This window comes from Mustela nivalis (genome assembly GCF_964662115.1).
Source record: "Mustela nivalis genome assembly, chromosome: 11".
In the NCBI taxonomy this organism is placed as follows: Eukaryota; Metazoa; Chordata; class Mammalia; order Carnivora; family Mustelidae; genus Mustela; species Mustela nivalis.
The window spans coordinates 76,343,129-76,364,127 of NC_139030.1; the positions used below are offsets into that span (position 1 = coordinate 76,343,129).

A 20,999-nucleotide genomic window follows, 5' to 3' on the forward strand; every position below is an offset into this window, starting at 1 on the left:
TCTAGACTCTACTTTCAAAAGTATGGGATTCATTGGAATTGCTGGGTCAATCCAGTGGTCCAGTTTTGAAGAAACTTCCATCTGTCTTCTATTATGGTTGCACCATTTAACAATCACCAACAGTGCCCAAGGATTCCAATGTCTCTACACCCTTTTGAACATTTGTCATTTTCTGTGTTTTTTGATAGTAGCCAACCAAATGGGTGTGAGGTGGGATTTTTTTGTAGTTTGGATTAACATTTTGGACATTTTTTTTTTTAAGATTTATTTATTTGACAGAGAGAGAGAGATCACAAGTAGGCAGAAAGTCAGGCAGACAAAGAAGTGGAAGCAGGCTCCCTGCCGAGCAGAAAGCCTGATTCAGGGCTCAATTCCAGGACCCTGAGATTATGACCTTGAGCTGAAGGCAGAGGCTTAACCCACTGAGCCACCCAGGCACCCTGGTCATTCTTAAATAATAAAAAGTCCTTTGGTCTTTTTGAGGTCCAAAAAACAATCTCATTTTAGCAAATGTGGTAGGCAAAGTAACACCAACTACTTCCACAAAGATGCCCTAATCCCTGGAACCTGTGAATGTGTTTTGCTACATTTCAAGGGGGAATTAAGGTTTCTAGTCAGCTTCCCTCAAGCCCCCAGGGGGCCTGTGACTCCTGCAGGGTTAGCAGAGGTAGAAGCTGAAAGAAGATATAAGGGGCAGGAGAGATCATCCTTACCAAAGGCAGATATAGGACGATGCTTGCATCTTCTGGGTGGGACAGTCTCCCAGCAATAATTGTTTCTCTTCAACAGTGCTTTGTGGAGTCCTCAATCAAAGTTACTCCTGCTGGGCCCTTGGGCAATCCTTGTCTCTGGCCAGGTGCTCCTTATCCCATCTTCATCCTCTGAGCCAGTGGTACATTCCAGCCTCTTTTGGCTGATGACCTCTGTCCTTTGGCAAGAAGCCTTTAAAGACAAGCCTTTTCCGACAACCCCAAGGTCAGATCATTCCACCATTCCTCTTGGCTCATAAGAACACTCTGGCATCCTCTCCCCTCTTCCATCAGGGATAAATGTGTGGTTTTCTCTCCATTGCTTATGTATCTTTGCTTGGCCATCAGCAGGGCAGTTCAAACCATAGCCCTTAATATTTTCAGGGAGGAAAAAAGTGCTTAAAATTCATTAATGTGGCTGATTTTATAATCCTGAGCTTCTGAACAATGGCCTGGATTCTTTCAACATTTTCTTATGACAAGCATTATGAACCACCTTTCTGTTCTTGCTTTTAGGGACTTTTCCTAAGTCCATTCTTAGTTAGCCAATATATGTTTATATAGTATATCTATGGATAAGTTAGAAATAGTTTCACGCAGTAATAATATGGTTGCTGTTGTGGTAAAATGCAATGTTGGTAAGAACTTAGGAATCTTGAAATAATTTACATTTTTTCCTTAAGTAGTGTATTTTCAGAGCTATTTGCAAAGTGTGTGTTCTCTGAACATGTCCCCCAAACCTATACCCTTTCTGACTTTAGTATATGTGCTGCCGAAGCGAGCACTACCCTTTCTGACTTTAAATTCAATATCATTGCCTAGCTCTATAGACAAAAGAAACACCTTACAAGAACCCTCAACAAATTTCAAGTGACTTTAGCCACCACTCCCTCTCTTCCTTGCACATCTTGTCCAACTTTAAAGTTCTCTAATGAGTGCAAAGGATTTATACATCATGAGAAAGTTTATTGTTGATGTCATTTATGATAGACTCTTAAATACAGAGAACAAACCAGAGGGAGGTTGGTAGGGGGAATGAGTGAAACAGGTGAAGGGGATTAAAAGGTACAAACTTCCATCTATAAAATAAATAAGACACAGAGATGAAAAGTACAGCATAAGGAATATAGTCAATAATATTTTAATATTGTTATATAGTGACAGATGGTAACTATACTTATCATGGTGAGCACTGAGTAATGCATAAAATTGTCAAGTCAATGTACTGTACATTTAAAAATAATATAACATTGTATGTTAATTATGCTTCAATAAAAAAATTTAACACCTCACCCCCAAAAAAGGGGAAAAAAGGAAAGCTTTAAGGATAAATTAAATGGTGTATTTTAGACCTAGGGCTTATAATTGAGTTAATTTGGGTAAATTTTTTGAGTTTTTATTCTACTCTTGGCACTCAGATTATTTTATATTTCAATAAAAACAAAGAGACAGCTTGGGTTTTGTGAGGAAGGAATTTGTGAAAAGGGCATGTCTTACTGACCAGTGAGTCCATTACATCATTTGTACACCTGCTATCTACAGGCGCTGTGTCGAGTGCCAGGACACAAAGGTAATCAACCCTGGCAGTCTTTCTGGCCTTGGAGAGATTTTCATATTGCAAAAGAGAAGGTCATGCTTTGAAATCTCAGAGTTGAGGATGGAGGAAGAGAGAAGACACAATAAACACCCAGAGAAGAGGCAAGAAGGACTTGAAGCCAAAATGGAGTCTAGACATGATATGGAAGATCATGTCTAGAATCTGAAAATAAGTGGGGGTCTAAGGCTGGGAAAGTGTAATCAAAACAATGGGTGAAAAGAGGCTCTTTTGCACAAGACAGGAGTCTATACCCAAAGCAAAGTGGAAAATTTCTTATGAAATTTGGTCCAGCTCTCAATGAACACCTTCGGCCAAGTCATATAAATGGAAAATGTGAAAGGGAAGTTCCTGTCCTCCTAAGCTCCTGTACAGCCTTTCTAAGCCTTAGTTTTTCTCATTTCTAAACCAGGAATAATAATACCTATATTATATACCTGTTGTGAGGATTTGATTTTATGTATATAAAATGGCCTGCATAGTGTCAGGAACTTAATAGCTGTGAATGTGTTGAGCAACTATTTTGCTCCTGTTGTTGTTATCACCTGTAAATAAAGCTAAATGTCATAATTGTGGATCCCGTGGATTGGCTCTTTCAATCCTCATTTTACCCTCACTTTGGGATAACTTCCTGTTCCTGTGAAACTAGGAACTATATTTCCCAGACTTCTTTGCTTGTAGGGTCTTAATGCCAGATGAGATTCACCAGTTAGAGGCAATCACTTGAGATTTGAAAGATGAAAGGAAGAGGAGTCCATCTTCCAGTTGCTCCTTCTTTTGCAAATTTACTACATTAAGAGGGGCCTGAGGCATGGGCAGCAATGGTGGAAACAGCAGCTAGACCACCAGATCCCTGTGGGATTTTGACATCAACAAGTGGTGGCTTCTGATTTCCACTCCTCCAGCCCTGCTGGTGTCTTTGTAAGTATCTAAGTCCCATATTAAACCCATGTGTCTAAAGTACGTAGAGTAATGATTCCTGTTTCTAGAACTGAATCCTGACTTACTTAGAAGTGGATGTTTCATCTAAAGAAATCTCATATGTAAACTCCCATGAAGGACTTTATTTTGTACTACTGCTTCAAAATGGCTTAGATTTAAATCATGAGTTAATTCCCATGTTTAAACCAATTCAATGTTCTTCTTAATGCCATTTTCTTTGAGAACTGTTAACAAAATACAATTAAAGTGTTCTGAAACTTTTAAAAGTTAACTCCAAGTACCACACTGAAAGAGGCAGAGTATATTTTTTTATTATAACCCAGCCATTGTCTTTCTTTATACTTTCTTTGGTTGAGAGGAAAATGGTCCCTGAAATAACTTTGCCTCCTCATAACTGTTCTTCCTTCCTTTCTTAGTACCAAGAACCCCAATTTTTAGCTAGGGACACTACTATCCAGCTAAAATTTATTCCCACTCTCCCTTAAAGCCACACATAACCATATGACTAAGTTTTGGTCAGTTAAATATAAGAAAAAGTGTTTTGTGTAATTTCTAAAAAGAGTCTTTAGAAGGAGGGTAAACCCTCCTTTGCCCCTTCCTCCTTTCTGTTGGCTGGAGTTATGAATGTGATGACAGGAGCATTAACAGCCATCTTGGGTCATGAGGCATTATAGTAATCATGGCAGAATAGAAGAGAATGAACCCGTTGCTTACAAAGCTGCTGTATAGGACTGGATTGTTTACCTCCAGATTCCTTTTACATCAGAAATAAACGAACAATCTCAAACCTTAAAAAAGTCATTGTTATTTTGTTTCTGTTTTGTTATTACATGTAGCCAAGCCTATTCCTAATTAATAATAAAGGAACAGCCAAACTTCTTCTTTTCCTATCAGCCATGGACTGTTTCTCAGTTTTTAAAAAATAGTGCATTCTCAAAAACTGCCTCATTACTAAGACACAGTAGGACATGCTGCTAAAAATGTTGATCTGGGTTTAAAATTAAAGACATGAAGTGATTTCACAGAGGCCAATTCCATGTACACAGCCGCAAAATTTGCAAGCCAGATGAATAACTCTGACTTACTCATATGGTTGAGTAAAAAGTAAGTCCTCAAGCATAGCTGATGATCCATTAGGGCTAGAGTTATTGATTCAGTGTGGCTGAATTTCAGGTTAAACTGTCTCTCTGTTGGTCATCATGTGACCACACCACAACTGACAGCACATCCAACGGTACAATCTGCTTTGCAGCTCTTTATTCCAGAGCCCATAGATCAGAGGGTTAAGACATTGGGCAAATGCAAAGACTCCAAAAAGCACCAGATTTAAAACAAAGAAAAACAACCCACACATCTTTCCCAAACCTATGAATATCAGGGTTGGTATCACATGTAAACCCATCTGTACTAAATGAATAAGGACTGTTTTCCTTGCTTTGATATTTGATCTATTAAAATGGCCAGCCCGTTTCCCTTCTTGGTAGATCAGAGAGTAACTTACAAGAATGATGGACAGAAGAAGGAAAAGGAAAACCATGCCAATGGCTCTAGCAGCAGAGCCATTCAAGATCACAGGGCAAAGGGGTTCAGATTTTAAAACAGCACCCTGAGGAGGGCTAGTACCCTCTATGAGGAATAAGCAAACATTCTTGAATATAATGATTATCCAAGACCCAGTAAGAACCCTATACTTAACTGAATCTACAAAGGCCAGAGATTTCAAAGGCCAGCAAATAGCCAGGTAAGTGTTGACAGCCATCAAGGCCAGGGTGAAGAGGATCCCTTCTCCAACACTTAGCTGAACCCCAAATACCACCCAGCACATCAGCACTGGACTATTGGCCAGCAGAGCCCGCATCCCTTGGAATACCACCCCCAGGCCACAGTAGGAGGAGATGCACAGCAAATGGTGACACAGGAGGATGTATCGGGCCTCTTTCTTCAGCTTCGAATTCTGTGATACTATTGTGACGATGATGACAGTGACAGATGTGGCAAAGAAGAAGGCAACAGTGTACACAGAGGCCTTCACCGTTGCTTCCAGCCTCAGCCAATCTGATATGTTGCAGTGCTCGGAAGACAAGTTCATGATCTTTCAGGGCAACTTGGCTCCTGCAGGATTAAAGAAAAAGGAAGAGTGAATCTTAAAGCTTCTGGTGTGGTTTTCCAGCTCTGTGATCTAGCAGAAATTGCAAGGAATACATTACACCTTTTTCTGTATAGAAGACAACAACTTCAGAGAGCATCGACATGAATCAAAGAAACTGGAGAAATCTTCTGGGCTCTTCACTTCATTTCAAGAGAGGAGCACGTACTCCAACCATACAAAAGGAAAGTTTGAAAGATGTACTCTCAGGAGTCAGCAAATTGCTCAAAATAAGGTCAAGGTTTTATTCTTTGTGCATCCTTTTCCAACTTTGATTATGAGAACTTTTTCGACTCAGAGCCACAGCTGATAAACCCAAGTACTTGTTAACAACGCATGCAAGGGTCTGGGGAAGACATTAGGGCAAGAGCTGTAAGGAATATGGGGAAGCCATTGATGCAGAGTCCTGAATTCATTTGGGTCCATAAGACATGACAAGGATATTAACAAAATGACAGCAGTTACAGGTAACATTTACCCAGTACTTTCTAGGGATCAAAACTGTTTTTAGAGCATATTCCTCACCAGCTCTGGGGCATGGTTTATTTTCCACAAAGTGGTTTTATTATGCACTTTTTACAGATGGGGAAATAGACCTAAAGAGGCTAAGTAACCTGCTTGGGGCCATATGGTTATTGGGTAGAGGGGCCAGGATGTGAATTTCAGAGTACAACTCCAGAACCCACTCTCACAACCATTATAAGAATGTTCATGTCAAATGCAAGGTCAAATAAATGCATGCTATGAGTTCTTCTTTGGCCAGTGTCATTGGCTTTCAATGTCAGCTGGACCCCATTTGTAGAAATACTGTTTCTGTTGTTAAGCTGGAAGACTGCACCTCCAGGAAGGTTCTGGGATCTTGGGATTACTGAGGGACTGTGACCACTGAAATGGTAGTAGACACACTAGATCTCCTCAAGCAGAAACAGTGGTAAGTGGCTGTGTGTTGCAGCCTGGCGATCCTCCAAATCTCAGGATCACTGTCTCTGAAAGTCTACTGTAGAGATGCCAACCTTTGCCTCCCACTATGGCTTTACTCATTCCTCATCACCTTTTGCATCACCTCCCTCATCAAAGTTGATTGGAACTAGGGGTACACATCTGACACTGAGCTGAATCCACCACTGTCTGCCTCTTAAAAATCTGACTGAAGAATGACTGAAAATCTGACTCAAGAGAATGGAGTTTGAGTGTGATGTTGAGTGATTGGCCTGCCAGTCATGTTGGCTCGTAGGTGAGTAGAAGAAAGTGATCGAGAAAGGTAAGAGAGAACCAGAGGGAACCACAGAGTCCCTGCAAGGCTCCAAAAGCCCTTGCAAGGCAGAGAGAGAACAGCATGGGCTCCTGAATTTCTGATTCTGCTGAGATGCTCTGAATTTTCTGTGCTGGGGTTTTAAAAATATAACACACCCCTCTATTATTTAAGTTAGCTTACATAGGTTTCCCTCTACTACTTTAGGTCGGCCACTAGCATTGAAAGGATATAGAGTGGACCCTGAAGAGGCCCAGTATATCATATGGATTTCCTAAAAAGTGTATCACCGTGGAGACAGCTGCTGCAGCTTGCCGAGAATCTGAGATGCCATAACTCCTTATGAAATTCTTTGCCCAAGGCATCTGTTCTCCCCCTGCATATTGTGTTGTCACCCTTTGTGGAGAATTTCTCCTGTTTAGATGGATTTTTGTGCCATTGTTGTGCAGTCAAACTCCATGCGTTTATTCTTCTCTCTCCAGCCCCCAGAGAGGAATAGAAATGGGAATAGTCATTTTCATTGTCAAACTCAATCATCACGCTTTCTTTTAGCTGCAGAATTTTTGGTCAAAATCTTATACCAGAACCCTTCAATAATCAACAGAAAAATGCTTATCCACAGGGCACACTCCTGTAACTGTCCTCAAGGCACCACCATAGACACCAAGGGCCCCAGTGAAGATGGCAGACAGACCCTGGTAAGTGAGAACTCTGCCCTGCCTGGTGGAGTTATAAGAACTGGGCTTTAAGCCTAGGTCTGTGGCCAATTAGGAATGTGATTGTGGATATCAAAGTCACTTTGCTTCTCTGGTCCTTGGTTGCTTGCATCATAGTCATGCGGGATTACAAGTTCCACATCTTTTCTATCTACAGAGTCATCCTCACTGACATCCTCAAGAGCCAAATCTTAACTTGGGCCAGGAGATTCTGGGCTTTTTCCTTATTCTTGAGACAAGATTGGCCCTGCCTTGATTCAGAATGTCCCCATCTTATCCTCCATGGCTGAGCTTGAATAGAACTGCCAGCTCTCTAGGACAGGGCCTGCCTTGTCCTGCTAGGTCCCCTCTAGGACCTGAAACCCAGTCACTGAGTCCCTGAATTAGAAGGCCGCTGCTGGCAGGCTACACAATTGTGACAGCCTGCCTGTCTGCCTGGGCCTCCCAACAATGCTCATTCCCGAGCTCACTGTTGCTGGGTTTGACCCAGCTGATGGGCTATGCTCCTGCATTATTCAGTCTTGCTTCCCATCCCCCATTCTGCCCAGAACCTCAGTCATGTCTTCAGCTTCCCTGTTGGATTCCTCTTTTTTGCTCAGCAGGGTTTCCCTGCTCCTGCCTGTCCCCCACCCCCATCATTCCTACACACCTGTCTGGCTCTTTCACAGCACATTCCCAACAGCAATGAGTGGGGCTTGGCCTTGTTGTGTTCTACAACTTGTAATCCTACACAGAGCATCAGAGACTCCCATTGCGCTTCCTTTGAAAAAAATTTTTACAAGCTTCTTTTCTCCCAAATTACTGTAGCTACAACTATAATAAACCCCTCTATTTCCAGATCTAATACACGCTTTCAGACAACTGGTTTTTGTGGCTTTCTAGTATGTTTAACAGACTGATCGATGCAGCACATCGTCGCATCATTCTACTCTACCAATCTTCACTGCACATTGAAACACACGATGCATATCCTAAGTGGTGAGCTAACCAGATGGTAAAACACAGGTGCTGACATGCAGAAGCCTCTCACCCAACAGAAGAAACAGAATACTATATAACTAGGTAATAATAACCAGAAACATCATGTAGTTTCACTTAACGGGCCAAATGAGCAAGAAAGTTGGGTGTCTCCAGCAGGGTTGAGGGGTTGTTCAGAATAGAAAGGGTCATGGAGTCAGTGAGAGAAAGCTTCTTGGAAGAGCTGAGGCTCAAACCTAGCCTTTCAAGGTTGAAAACAAAGAAAGCAGGACCCAGGGTGAGGTGGATAGAGACGAGGAGAGGTCCAGATTGCAAGCAACAGAAAATGGGAAGAGCCAGGCTGGGGCAAAACCTGGGAGTTTCAGGAGAGATGAGCAGATCCAGTTTGGGGGACTGAGGGCTTATCCAGAGGACTAAGGACAAAGTCCGGGACCAAATTTGGAGGACCTTCATTCCATTCCAAGAGTAAAAATTCACTTTGCACTCAATAAGGAGCTTGCATGATTAAAATTAGGAGCAGCCATGCGACAGGTTAAGAGGACACATGATATGCCCACCCTTGCCTGCACAGTGGGGTCTGATAGGAGCTCTACAGAGCAGGAAGCCTGGCACAGGACAAATGTACACAGTGAAGACACTACTACCATAGCAAGTGGCTTAGAATTCTTCTTGCGGACATAAAATCGCCAAGAGAGTTGCAAATCTGCAAAATCAACAAGGGCAAGTTTTATCGCCTTTAATTTATTTATGAGAACTCAGAAAGATGAGTTATTTATTCAGGATCATGCCGCCAGACAGAATTTCCCATTCTTCAAATACATATTCCTTCTCAGAGGTATAATTGCCTAACAAGAGCTCATGGCAACAAAAGCCATATAAGAAGTCCCCTTCTATATGTCTTATCTCTACTCATGGTTCATTCCTAGAGTCTTTTTCTTTGGAAATTATAAAATGGAAATACCTATTTTCCTCCAGCCCTAAAGGTTCCTTTGGCTTCAGCTCTGAAAGAAAACCCTGGAGCTAAGAATACATTTGTTCTACAACTGCTGTGATGAAATCAGAAGCAGCTGCCACCACTCCCTACAAAAATCCTGCTGGAAGCATGGGGGGGGGGGCGGGATGGGCGCCTAATAAAAGCAGGGAAACAATGGGTTCCAAAGAGTCCGACTTATGGCAAACCCCTGAGGGCAACATGCTACCCTTGGTGGGAAAGTGAATATATGAACACATATGGTCAACCCATGTATAAAAATTAAATGCTGATCCACAGCCTGTAGCAACCTGCCAGGAAACCAAGCCCCCGCCCACAGTAACAGGTGTCTCTTGTGACCTTCCAGGTAGCCAGACAACAGCCTCTGTAATAACTGGCCCCAAACAGTCAGGACTTTATTAATGATTGGCAGCTTCCCTAATTTTTGTCCCTGCTTCCAACTTAGGACCAACCAGAGAGAGTCAAATATGTCCCCCCACCCAGTCACAAAGACACCCCACTTCTAGTTAGCCCTCCTCCAGCTTCCCCAGGCTCCCATCAGGGCACACCTGTAGCCTCCCATGTCCACACTAAGCTCCCCCATTCCTCTGCCTGCCTCTGAGGCTTTGTTAAAAAGCAAGTGACTGGGGTTCACTCCCTTGCTCTCGCAACCTCTAACTAGGTGGCCTTGGTTTTGCTCATCTGGTCGGTCTTTGCTCGTCTTCAGATCGGTATGAAAAGAAGGAGCTAGGGGCCCTCCACTCCAACAGCATGTGTACTTGGAGCCATTTCCCCAGGGAGCTAATGAATGGGTGGCAGCACATTCTTCTTCTCCAGGGTGTGCCCTCACGCTAGTCCACAGCAGGGTCCAGGGAGTCAGATACCTTCCATGGAAGGGCACTGCCTACCTTGTGAGTCCAGGGTCACTGAGCTGGGCGATCTCCCCCACTCTTACCTCTGAGGGCAACCATTCCTGAACAGACACCCCGCTTTCGAAGAAAACCAAGAGAACGTTGGATGGGTGCTAATGTGAGGGAAGAATCTGGAAGGGAGATAGGAAGAGGGTAAAGACACAAACAGAATACAACGGTAGATATCCATGCTGACTGCTCACTATGAGATGGCTCTGGGGGGAGCTGACTTCTTTAATCTGCACACCAAGCCCAATAATCTTTTTCACATTTTTCCCAAAAGAAAAGTGAGATATAGAGGTGGGAAGGAAGCCATTCAGGGTTAATGAGCTGGTGACAGTGATACTGGAGCTTGGACCAGGCAGTCCACCTGCAGCGGTCATTCTCTAAACCCCCGAGGCCAGGTGCCCCACATCAGGGAAGGACGATACCTAAAGCTTGTGACAGACTCCCCACAACTTCCTCTCAGGGTGTTGCTGCTTAATGGTGAAGTCTGGCTTCCAACCTAATTCTTCTGATTTCTGAAATGACATTTGGCTATTGATTGTTGAGTTTTTTCCCAACAAGACCTTACTGGTGCAGGTAAATTGAATTCTTCTTTAAAAAGAAAAGAAAAAAGAAAAAAAGACTTAGGTATTATGGTCTGAATCATGCCCTTTCCAAAATTCACATGTCGAAACCCTAAGCCCCAGAACTTCAGAATGGGACTGTATTTGGAGACAGAGTCTTTAAAGAGGTGATTAAGTTCAAATGGGGCCGTTATGGTGGGCTGTAATTTCATCTGACTGGTGCCCTTGCATCCTTATAAGAAAGGGAGATTTGGACACACACAGACCCTACAGATGTATATGCACAGAGAAAAGACCATGTGAAGGGGCAGCGAAGGGGTGACCACAGAGAAAACCAACCCGGCTGACCCCTTGATCATGGACTCCCAGCGTCCAAAACTGTGAGGAAATACATTTCCGTGGTTTAAGCCACTTGGTCTGTGGTATTTTGTTTCGGCAGCCAGAGCAGACTGTTCGAGCAGGAAAAAGCAGCTCCTAGTGACCACCTTCCAGCTCACTGAGAAGGGCTCAGACTCTCCCATGGGTCCACCCAGACTCTCCCCAGAACCTCCACCTGGGAATTTCTGAAGGAAGGAAGATCTCTTGAGAGGAAGGAGGGCCTTTCCTTCTTGGGTGCTCATGGTCTGTTGAGTAGTGTGGGCCAGGCTTTGGGCCAGTATCTGACTATACCGCCAGTGGAAAGGAACATCAGCTGAAAACAAAGCTCAGAAATGATTTCAAATGCTCTGTGGCTGCCGGCAGAAGGCCAATGAAAAGAAGTGGCTACTCAAAGAATTGCTCTTAAAACCCTCCCTGGATGATCAGATCTCCTCTCCTGCAATAAACATGCCCTCCTCCTCTCTTTAAACATGTCCTCCCCTCTGCTCTAATCGTGATCTTACTTCTTTGGTTATTTTTTAAAAAATCACTCCTGTCTGGGAAGCTTTGGTGATCTCCTCTGTTATTCTTCTCAAAGCAGGCAGGAAGGAAGGGAGGAAACCGGTGTCTGTCGAGCACCAGTCACTTGATATCAAGAAAGAGCACATAGTAAATATTAGCTGTGATTGTTGATCATCTGAGAACAGCTCACAGAGGTGACGTGGGAACTAGATGAGATACAAAGGCTCTGTAGGTGTATCCTGTGATTTCTGAAGGCAGCAAAATCACACATCTTTCAGAGTGCTTTTTCAGGCAGTTAACTTTTTGAGTTTGAACTCACTTTTTTATTTATAGAGGGAAATTCTCCGGCTTCCTTCCCCACTCTTTTTCTGACCAAAATTTTGATCTACAGGGGTTCTTCTAAGCACTCATAGGATTCATTAATCCAGAGACCTGACACCTTGCTTTACAAAAACCTTGCCTTTTCTGAGCTACTTAATGTGTAAAAACACACGTCTTAAAAAACAATGCACTTGCGCATGTTTACTTGAGATTTTGAAACACAAGGCTGCCCATGAACAAGGGTAGCCACGTGAAACAAATCCCCAAACCTGGAATACAAATAAATATTCAAGGAGAAAGTATTGAAAAGAAAGTAGCTCATAAGAACAGTGACAAAGCTCTTTTCATTCTATATTAAATAATAGTAACTGTGTGTGATCTAACCTTACAGTAACAACGATAACAAAAAAGGACACAATTTAATGACACATTTCACTGTGCTAGATGTATCTGCAGATATAAATAGACAAAAGAGCCATACCAGGATTTCAGAAAAACATTGTACAATAATACTACCTGTAATGATATCATAGACAACAAACAACATTTCCATTAATCTTCATATGAGCTTAAATAATTAATTTATATTATATCACCAGCACACTGCCTAAAATAAGAGTCATTCAATTCTGCTTGGATGGACCTCTCTGCACTGGCATGGACTAACTATGAACAAAAGTAGTGGTCTCAACACATAGACATGTATTCACTCCGCTGGTGAATTTCAGCTCGAGGTATCATCCAATTTTCGAAAGTTCATGTTTCACCACTTTGCTTTTGTTGAAGACCTATACTGGTTCCTGTTTTCACTAATTAAAAAAATGACAAAAAGCCACAATAGCCTTCCACAGTTGTTGGAGCCAGGATGGAGGCAGCATGCATCCCAAGCGGCAAGAGACCCTCCCCTCATCCCATGTCCTTCCCCAGGACCATGCTCAGCATCTCAGCTCTAGGCTGCCAGACTTTTGAACACTGCCTATGAGCCTCACCTCAATTTATTTTGTGCAGCCACTAGGTCCTATGGGATCAGAAAAGTCTATGGGAGTTGATATTGGGATCTGGGAATGTTCACAAATTTCTCCATATAAATAAATGGTAATTGCTTCTTTGCTTTATGCCATTTTGGCTTACAAAATGTTTTCATGGGGGAGGGGGGCACCTAGATGGCTCAATTGGTTAAGCAGCTATCTTGATTTTGGCTCATGTCATGTTCTCAGGGCCATGAGATCCAGCTCCTCATTGGGCTCCATGCTCAGTTGTAGGGTCTGCTTGAGATTCTCTCTCCCCCCTCTCTCTTCTCCTCTGCCTGTTTGCACTCTCTCTCTCTAATAAATAATAAAATCTTTTAAAAAAAAAAAAAAAGAAAGAAAGAAAAAGAAAAAAAAGGAGACATCTCGGTGGCTCAGTTGGTTAAGGGTCAGCCTTTGGCTCAGATCATGATCCCAGGGTCCTGGGATCCTGCCTCAACAGACCCCACCAGGCTCCTTGCTCAGGGAGGAGCCTGCTTGCTGTTCCCCACTTCTTGTGCTCTCTTTCTCTCTGACAAATAAACAAATAAAATCAAATTAAAAAAAAAAAAAAAAGCTCTCATGGGAACACTTTAATTTCAGATAGCAGGATAAACCCTGCACATGTGTGCTCACCAGTGTGGATCTAAGAGTTGGAGACCCATCAGTATCCAAAACACACCAAGAAGTTTCTGACATCAGGGAGCTTACACAGTCAGAGCCCCTGACACTAACCTAGAAGTCAATAGACAGATGGTATTTTTCTCCCTTCCTCCCTATCTCTCCAGCCACCAAAAGTCAATATGATGTCTATAAGCCACAAAAAGCAAGCAACGTTCTATATGTTGCTAAGCATGTGATTCACTGTGAATGCTATTTCCCAGAATTTGAGAGGATTTTGTCTCTGGTCTCTTGGTTTTGCATTTCTTCTTGAAATACGCTGAAGCTATTTGATTTGCTTTGCTTTAAAGATTTCTTTCCTTCTTTATTTGTCAGGGAGAGAGAGAGAGAGAGGAAACAAGAGAGAGCCACCCAGGCATTCCTGAAACTATTTTAATGTTACATTATTGAATTTATTAAGTTTTTCAAAAATTAATTTACCTGTGTATCACTTTAACATTATTAAAGCTTATAAGTCAACAATAGTTGCCAACATAGTGAATTGTGCGTTTTGCTGGCAGGAAATCCTCTATACTATAGTCAATGGATTTCTTTCTTGCACAATTAAAATAGTTGACCCATCCCAAGCAACAGCACACACGCTTTCTGCCTCAGCAGACCCCACCTGGCTTTAGCCATAAACCAAATGTTTTATCAGTACATTCTTCGCAAATCTGAAATCAGCAGATTCCATGAAACTCTTTAGCTTTCTCTCTCTGACTCAGCATTGGGGATTGCTGTAACTTTCTGTCAGATTTAATTCTATTTCCCCCAATTAAGGTACAATGTAATTATAGCTATTCTTATTAACCTTTTTTACAGGCTGTTATTTGTTTCACTGGATGAAAAAGAACCCCCTTAGTTTTGAAATCCACATATAATATACATTGCTTGTCAAGTACTCTTATCTGTAGTAGGTACCTTTGAGTAATATAAATTATACTTGATTATATATGTCATGCAAAGTCGATTCTCTTTATCTGAAAACTCTGATTTATAATAGAATGTAAAACCCATAGAATGCCTTAACTTTTGCCTTCTCTGTAAATTTTTACTTAGCACATAGTTGATTATGAACATGAACTTTTACTTAACTATTATATAATTGATTTATCTCAGTTTTCAGAATCCTGTATATTTACAAAGTTTCTTTGCAGGGATATAAGCCTCTGACCATAGCAGAGTCTATTACCATATGGATAGACTAGCATTTTTCCATAGGAAAGTCCACTTATGCCAAGTTATTAAAGTTCCTGATTATTTTTGTTAGCATTTGTATTGGCCTTTTAAAAATGGCAAAGAATTTTGAATCATATTTATAGAGCAAATGGCTATGTCACTATTTATCTTTGTGATAATCTTAAAGTATGACCATTATATTTATCTGTTTATTTAATGGACTTATTCCCAAATAAGAAGCATATTATTATTATTAATGTTATTTGGCAAACATTGTTTATAACTATATTTTGTATTTTTCAATAGAAATTACATTGTAAATATTGGTGAAAAAAATATTAATGTTGAAAACCTCAGCTGTGTTATCATCCAACCACTTTTGAAAGATCAAAAAAATGAATAATCAGAATTTTAAAATTCATGTCCATATCCCATTTTCTCCATTCATACATTCGAATATTTATTCATTCATTCATTCAATAACTATGTATCATGTACCCACCTTGTGTCAAGCACTGTGCTAAATGCTGAGCCTGTGGAGATGAATGAGATAAGGGTTCTGTTTTCAAGAAACTTACTTCATTGGGGGAGGGAGAAATATATTTCTTTCTTTCTTTCTTTCTTTCTTTCTTTCCTTCTTTACAATTTTGAAAGCTAGTTTCTTCTAACAATTAGACCAAAATGCACTCAGAATCTAGTTTACCTGTCTGATTATATTCTCTCTCTCTCTTTTTTTCTTTTCAGTTTCTGGTCTCTTCTGATTTGTTTAGTGTATATTTCTCTGGGGTCATTGTTATTATTTTATCATTTTGTTCTCTTGTTCATTTATTCTTCTCTGGACAGAATGACAAGATGGAAAAACTCACCCCAAAAAAAGAACAAGAGGCAATCCTGTCTGCCAGGGACATAATTAGTATGGGTATAAGTAAGATGTTGGAATTAGAGTTCAGAATATGATTATAAAGATACAAAACTGGGCTTGGAAAAAGCATAGATGGCACTAGATAATCCCTTTCTGGAGAAATTAAAAAATTAAAATCTAATCAAGTTGAAATCTAAAGATATTAGTGAGATGCAATAAAAAATGGAGGCTCTAACTTCTAGGATAATTGAGGCAGAAGAGAGAATTAGTGATAAAGAAGACCAAATGATGGTAGAATAAAGAAGTTGGGGAAAAGAGAGATAAACAACTACTGGATCATGAGGGGAGAATTCAAGAGATAAGTGATACCATAAAGTGAAACAATATTAGAATAATTGGGGTCCCAGAAGAAGAGGAAAGAGAGGAGCAGAAGGTATATTGGAGCAAACTATAGCAGAGAACTTCCCCAATCTGGGGGAAGGAAACAGGCACTCAAGCCCAGGAGACAGAGAGTTCCCCCCTTAAAAGCGATAAAAATAGGTCAACACCTCAACATACAATAGTGAATCTTGGAAATCTCAAAGACAAAGAGAAAATCCTAAAAGCATCTCAGGACAAGAGGTCCTTAATCTACAAGGGTAGAAACATAAGACTGGAAACAGACCTAGCCACAGAGACCTGGCAGGCCAGAAAGGACTAGCATAATATATTCAGGGTGTTAAATGAGAAAAATATACAGCCAGGGATACTTTATCCAGCAAGTCAATCATGCAGAATGAAAGGAGAGATAAAGAGCTTCCAGGACAAACAGAAACTAAAAGAATTTATGATCATGAAACCAGCCCTGCAAGAAATGTTAAAGGATTAGACAAAGGTGATTTTTTTTTTCCTCTGTATCCCAATAAGAGGATCGGGGAAGTTATTCTTTTTCTTGCATGAAAAACCCAGTGGGAGATAGGGGTACAATTGTTGATGTACACATCCCAGTGGTATGTACCCCACAAATAAATATTTGTGTCACTCTGATCTTGTGAGACTAGTTTCCATACTCAAATAACCTTCCAATAAAATTATAATTTTTTTACCATCCTTTTCACCACCTCTTGGCCACTTAAACTATCTGCATCCATGGGCTCAGGCTCCCACTAAGTCCACTAAAGAATCAGGCTTACATCATGGTTATTGCCATTGTTATTGCCAATGTTACCTAACCTGAGCATCTACCTTGTTTCAGATTTTCAGACTGCCCTGATCTTAAAAGTGTGATTGTCACTTAGTCTATGTCTTGAATTCCTAAATGTCTGGTCACAAAACATTGAATATTATTTCTGGCTGATCCAGGACTGGAGCTTCATGAGGACATTTGCTCTTTCAGAGTTGTTAGAGGGGTACCATGCAGATCCCTGCCTGGACCCCAAAGAAATCTGACCTGGTCAGAAGGTAAGTGTTCTTACTGAAGGAAGAACAGACTTCAGACAGAGGACCATTGGTAATAAAAGAGATGAGCCAAAAATGAGTGGGGACCTGTAGGGGACTTCAGTTTGTGTGACCAGAGCAGTAAGAATTTATATAACCAAGAAAGGGTGTGTTATCTCTAGGTAGTCCTCCCAAAAATTATGCATCCTATTTTAACACTTGGAGATGGTTTGCTTGTAAGATTAAGATGCCTCTTTATATAACATCAGGAGTGAATAATTTGATTCTGGAAATGTAATCTATGGAAACCACTGAGTATACTTACAGTTCAACAGAAAGGTATTAAAATAACAGCTGAAAATAGAAGGATGCTTGTTCCCTTGGAAGCAATGAAAAGCAAATAGTAAGAAGTTAATAATGTATCACCATTGAAGAAACAATGAGGCCCCAATTAATGTAATATCCTGATCTACTTAATAAGCATATCCCACAAGCTGAGAGATACTCAGCCATGGTATTTTTTTTTCTGCTGTGTGATAGAGTTGTGTGAGGTGTCTATAGTTAGTTAAATGGAGAAGTAAGGCATTTGTGGAGCTCAAAATCTTTTAGGAAAGATAGATGTCTAAGAAAATAGTTTCAATTCTATAATTTAAGTGCTTTAATTCAAAGTGCCATGGAAAACAGAGGAGGGAGTCTAATCTTCCTAGAAGAGTCAGAGAAAACTTCTCATTGGGACAATGTTCTAAAAAAATAAGGAACATTCATCCATCCAGCTGGCCAGCCTCCTATTTATCCATTTATTAGGTATGTGTTGAGTACCTCTGACTGTTCTAGATGCTGTGGATGCCCACTGAACAAGACAAACCAAGTCCTTCTTTGAGTGGGGTTGCCATTCTGGTGGGGTACAGATGATGTTACCAAGAGAAACACAGAATGGCTCCTTAAAACCATCCAAAATCAACCTTCAGATCTCATTTCCTCTCCCACGGGTATTTTCCTACTGAGACCAGAGTGCCTTGACCACTTAAACTGGAACATTTCCATCCTTTGTTTAAGTATAGTTCTCATCATGAAACCAAAATATCAATTGACTGTTTACCATTACAATGGGATAATTCCAGAAGTGCATGATTAGATAAAATCAGGTTTTTGAAAATGCAGAATTGAGAATCAATTTCAAGCAGAAATAATATTGAGAAACATGAGAACCCCTTACCTTACATTACCAGTAGAGGTCTTTTATGCCCATGGAAAAATGGGTTCTCTTTTCTAGGAAAAAAGTATATGGAAGACCAGCAGGAGTTCCTCCGAGAATCCTGGGAAGAACTCACAATACCCAGCTCTAATGGAAGTGAATCAAGCGAAGTCTCTCACTTCACATTCTCCCAGGCGCCTGAGTCTTCAGATCTAGGGCTCCTTCTGGGCTGGCTGCAACAAGTGTCACCCTATGATTCCCAGTGCAGAGAGCTGCAGGACCTCAGAGAAAGCGGGGATTTTTTTGTGGTAACCACTTCCTGAAAGAACACTTCACGTCTTCTGTCCAAGAGGGAAGTGGAGGAACCAAAGGCCTCCCCTCTTTCACCCCTTCTGGGGTTGGAACCCACTTCATGGTGTTTGAAGGTGACAAGAGAAAGCACTTCCAGAGAAAGCTAAAAAGCTTCTCTACCCCAGCATAAGGAAAACATTCAAGCCACTGGAAGTGGCAGTTTTGAGCCAGACTAGCCTTCAAAAATCTCATGTTACATCTATAGAAATGACCACAATTTCGTAACGGAGGCAAGAGAACTGCAGTTAGAAGCTTCTGCAAGGCACAGTTGGTTCCATTCTGAAAATTCATATTTCCTGTTTGCCAACATGTCTGCTTTAAGTCTCTCAAGCTGCTAATTACACTGCAAGTGTTACACACCGACTTCTCCTCATATTTATAGCCTCATTTCTTTTTAAAGTTATTCAAGTAATATGTTTGTTGTCAAAAACATAAAATAACAGATAGGCATAACTAAGAAAAATCAAAATCCCCCATAACTCCACTTGAATATAAGCACTGTGGGCACTTTGCAGTACATCCTTCCAGGCTTTTTTCTGTGGTGAGAATGAGCTTCTCAACATCCATTCCACCCCATCCCATTGTAGAACATCCATGCAGATTTCTTGGGATTTACCCCATATCTACCTCCATTATGGAGCCTGATTTGGCTAAACTAAATTACGATAATCCTAGGCCCTTGCCATGGTGTTTGTTTCAGGGATCAGCACCTAATCCAGACCTAAGCCAATAGAATACATTTGACCACCAAGAAAGGCACTTGATCAAGATGGTCCAATCAGAGCAAAGCCCAGGCTCCCCCAAAAGGTCAAAAGAGAGACACTCATCCCTTCTATGTGTTTGGACAACAGGAAGCTGTTGGTGGCCAGCTTGCCAACACAACACAGACCCACTTTCAGCAGAGGCAAATGCTTCAGAAGGCAGAAAAGATATATAAAAAAAAATTAGGTTTTTAAGGAACTTTCAGAGTTGCTAAATTGAGGTAACACCAAAACCTATCTTACTTCTGGAGTTTCTACTTATATGAGCAAATTCATTTGCTTGTTGAAGTGAGTTTAAATTGAATTTTCTATTACTTGTAACTTGCATCTTAAATGACTCATGGAGATATTTTTATTAGGATGAGGCTATATTGCACACATTGTTTATAACTTCCTGCTTAAAAATATATAATAACCACCCTTTCTTTTTAAAATAAATATACTTTTACAAAATCATTAATTGCACTTGTCTACTGCAAATCATTTCACAGCATGCCATGTCCCTTTTATCTTGGGTATGGTATTGTTTTTTTTACCGTTCTGAACTTTTAAATTTTAGTTAAATCAGTAAGTCTTTCTCTTTATTTTTACTACCCTTTTTGTGTCATTCTCTAACCTGAGGACTCACAGTCATCTGGGTTCAGCCTTTATTAGTGAAGATGACCTGATGGGAACAGCAACAAATCAAGGTTGGGATGCTTGAGACTCAAGACTTTGGGAAGCAACCTGGGCTTGTCTGAACCCCAACAACCCTGGTAGCTTCTCTCCAGCTTCCCTAAAATGAAGTATGTTTTGTGATTAAATTATGGCCAGTGGGATAAGAACAGATGTGACGTATGCAACCTCCCGGCTGTGCTCTTAGCAAGGGAAATGCCTTCCCCTGGATTTCACTCCCTCCTTGGGTTGAAGTGAAGAAAAGGGGATAATCTTGTAGATAAGCAAGATACCTGGGGATGACAGCATAATGACCCGGAAGGAGCTTGTGTCACTGAAGTGTAGAAAGTCCATACCTCCTAGACTACTTTTAAATGGATTGTTCCTTTCCATTTCACTCCATAAACTTCTCTCTTGTGGGAGCCACTGTTATTTTGGGATTTTATTAAAGAGCCAAACCTGTATCCTAACTAAAAGAGTATCATGTGATTCCATTTTACACACACACACACACACACACACACACCGCCATAAGAGAAGATAAAGAAAATGATTGTTAATGTTAATTAATTCAGGGAATGGTACTATAGGAGTTTGGAAGGAAATTATGAGCTTTTCTTTTAATATTGATTTTATTTTTTTAACCCAGGCAGCTCTAACTCATGAAGTCACATTACTCCCATGTGGTTAAACACCTTTTTTAAGTGTTTTTAAGTCACTTCACTTAAAGCCACAGCCCTAGACTTTATGCGTGGGAGAAAAGGGTATTGGTGGCAAGGGAGCAAATATCACAACAGGTGGAAGAGTGTAATTCTAACAAGATTGGCCGAGATTGGCATTGTGTCGTCCATCGTGAACATGTGCTTCATAACCACCAGGGACCAGTG

General features: G+C 40.9%; 1 protein-coding gene across 3 annotated transcripts; it reads right to left on the minus strand.

Annotated features, from left to right (window-relative positions):
• Positions 1-1,874: 1,874 nt before the first annotated feature.
• On the minus strand, positions 1,875-18,871 carry LOC309844208 (odorant receptor 131-2-like). 3 transcript variants are annotated; one of them, XM_082690589.1, is made up of 3 exons: positions 18,368-18,871; positions 10,303-10,389; positions 1,875-5,397 (listed from the first exon to the last, which is right to left on the minus strand). In XM_082690589.1, the coding sequence occupies exon 3, from the start codon at positions 5,372-5,374 to the stop codon at positions 4,460-4,462; it is 915 nt and encodes a 304-aa protein (XP_082546715.1). In that variant the 5' UTR covers positions 5,375-5,397; positions 10,303-10,389; positions 18,368-18,871; the 3' UTR covers positions 1,875-4,459. The 3 variants fall into 3 exon arrangements, with proteins under 3 accessions (XP_082546715.1, XP_082546714.1, XP_082546713.1); XM_082690588.1 differs by having other exon boundaries at positions 10,256-10,389; positions 18,368-18,655; XM_082690587.1 differs by lacking the exon at positions 10,303-10,389 and having other exon boundaries at positions 18,368-18,843.
• Positions 18,872-20,999: the final 2,128 nt, after the last annotated feature.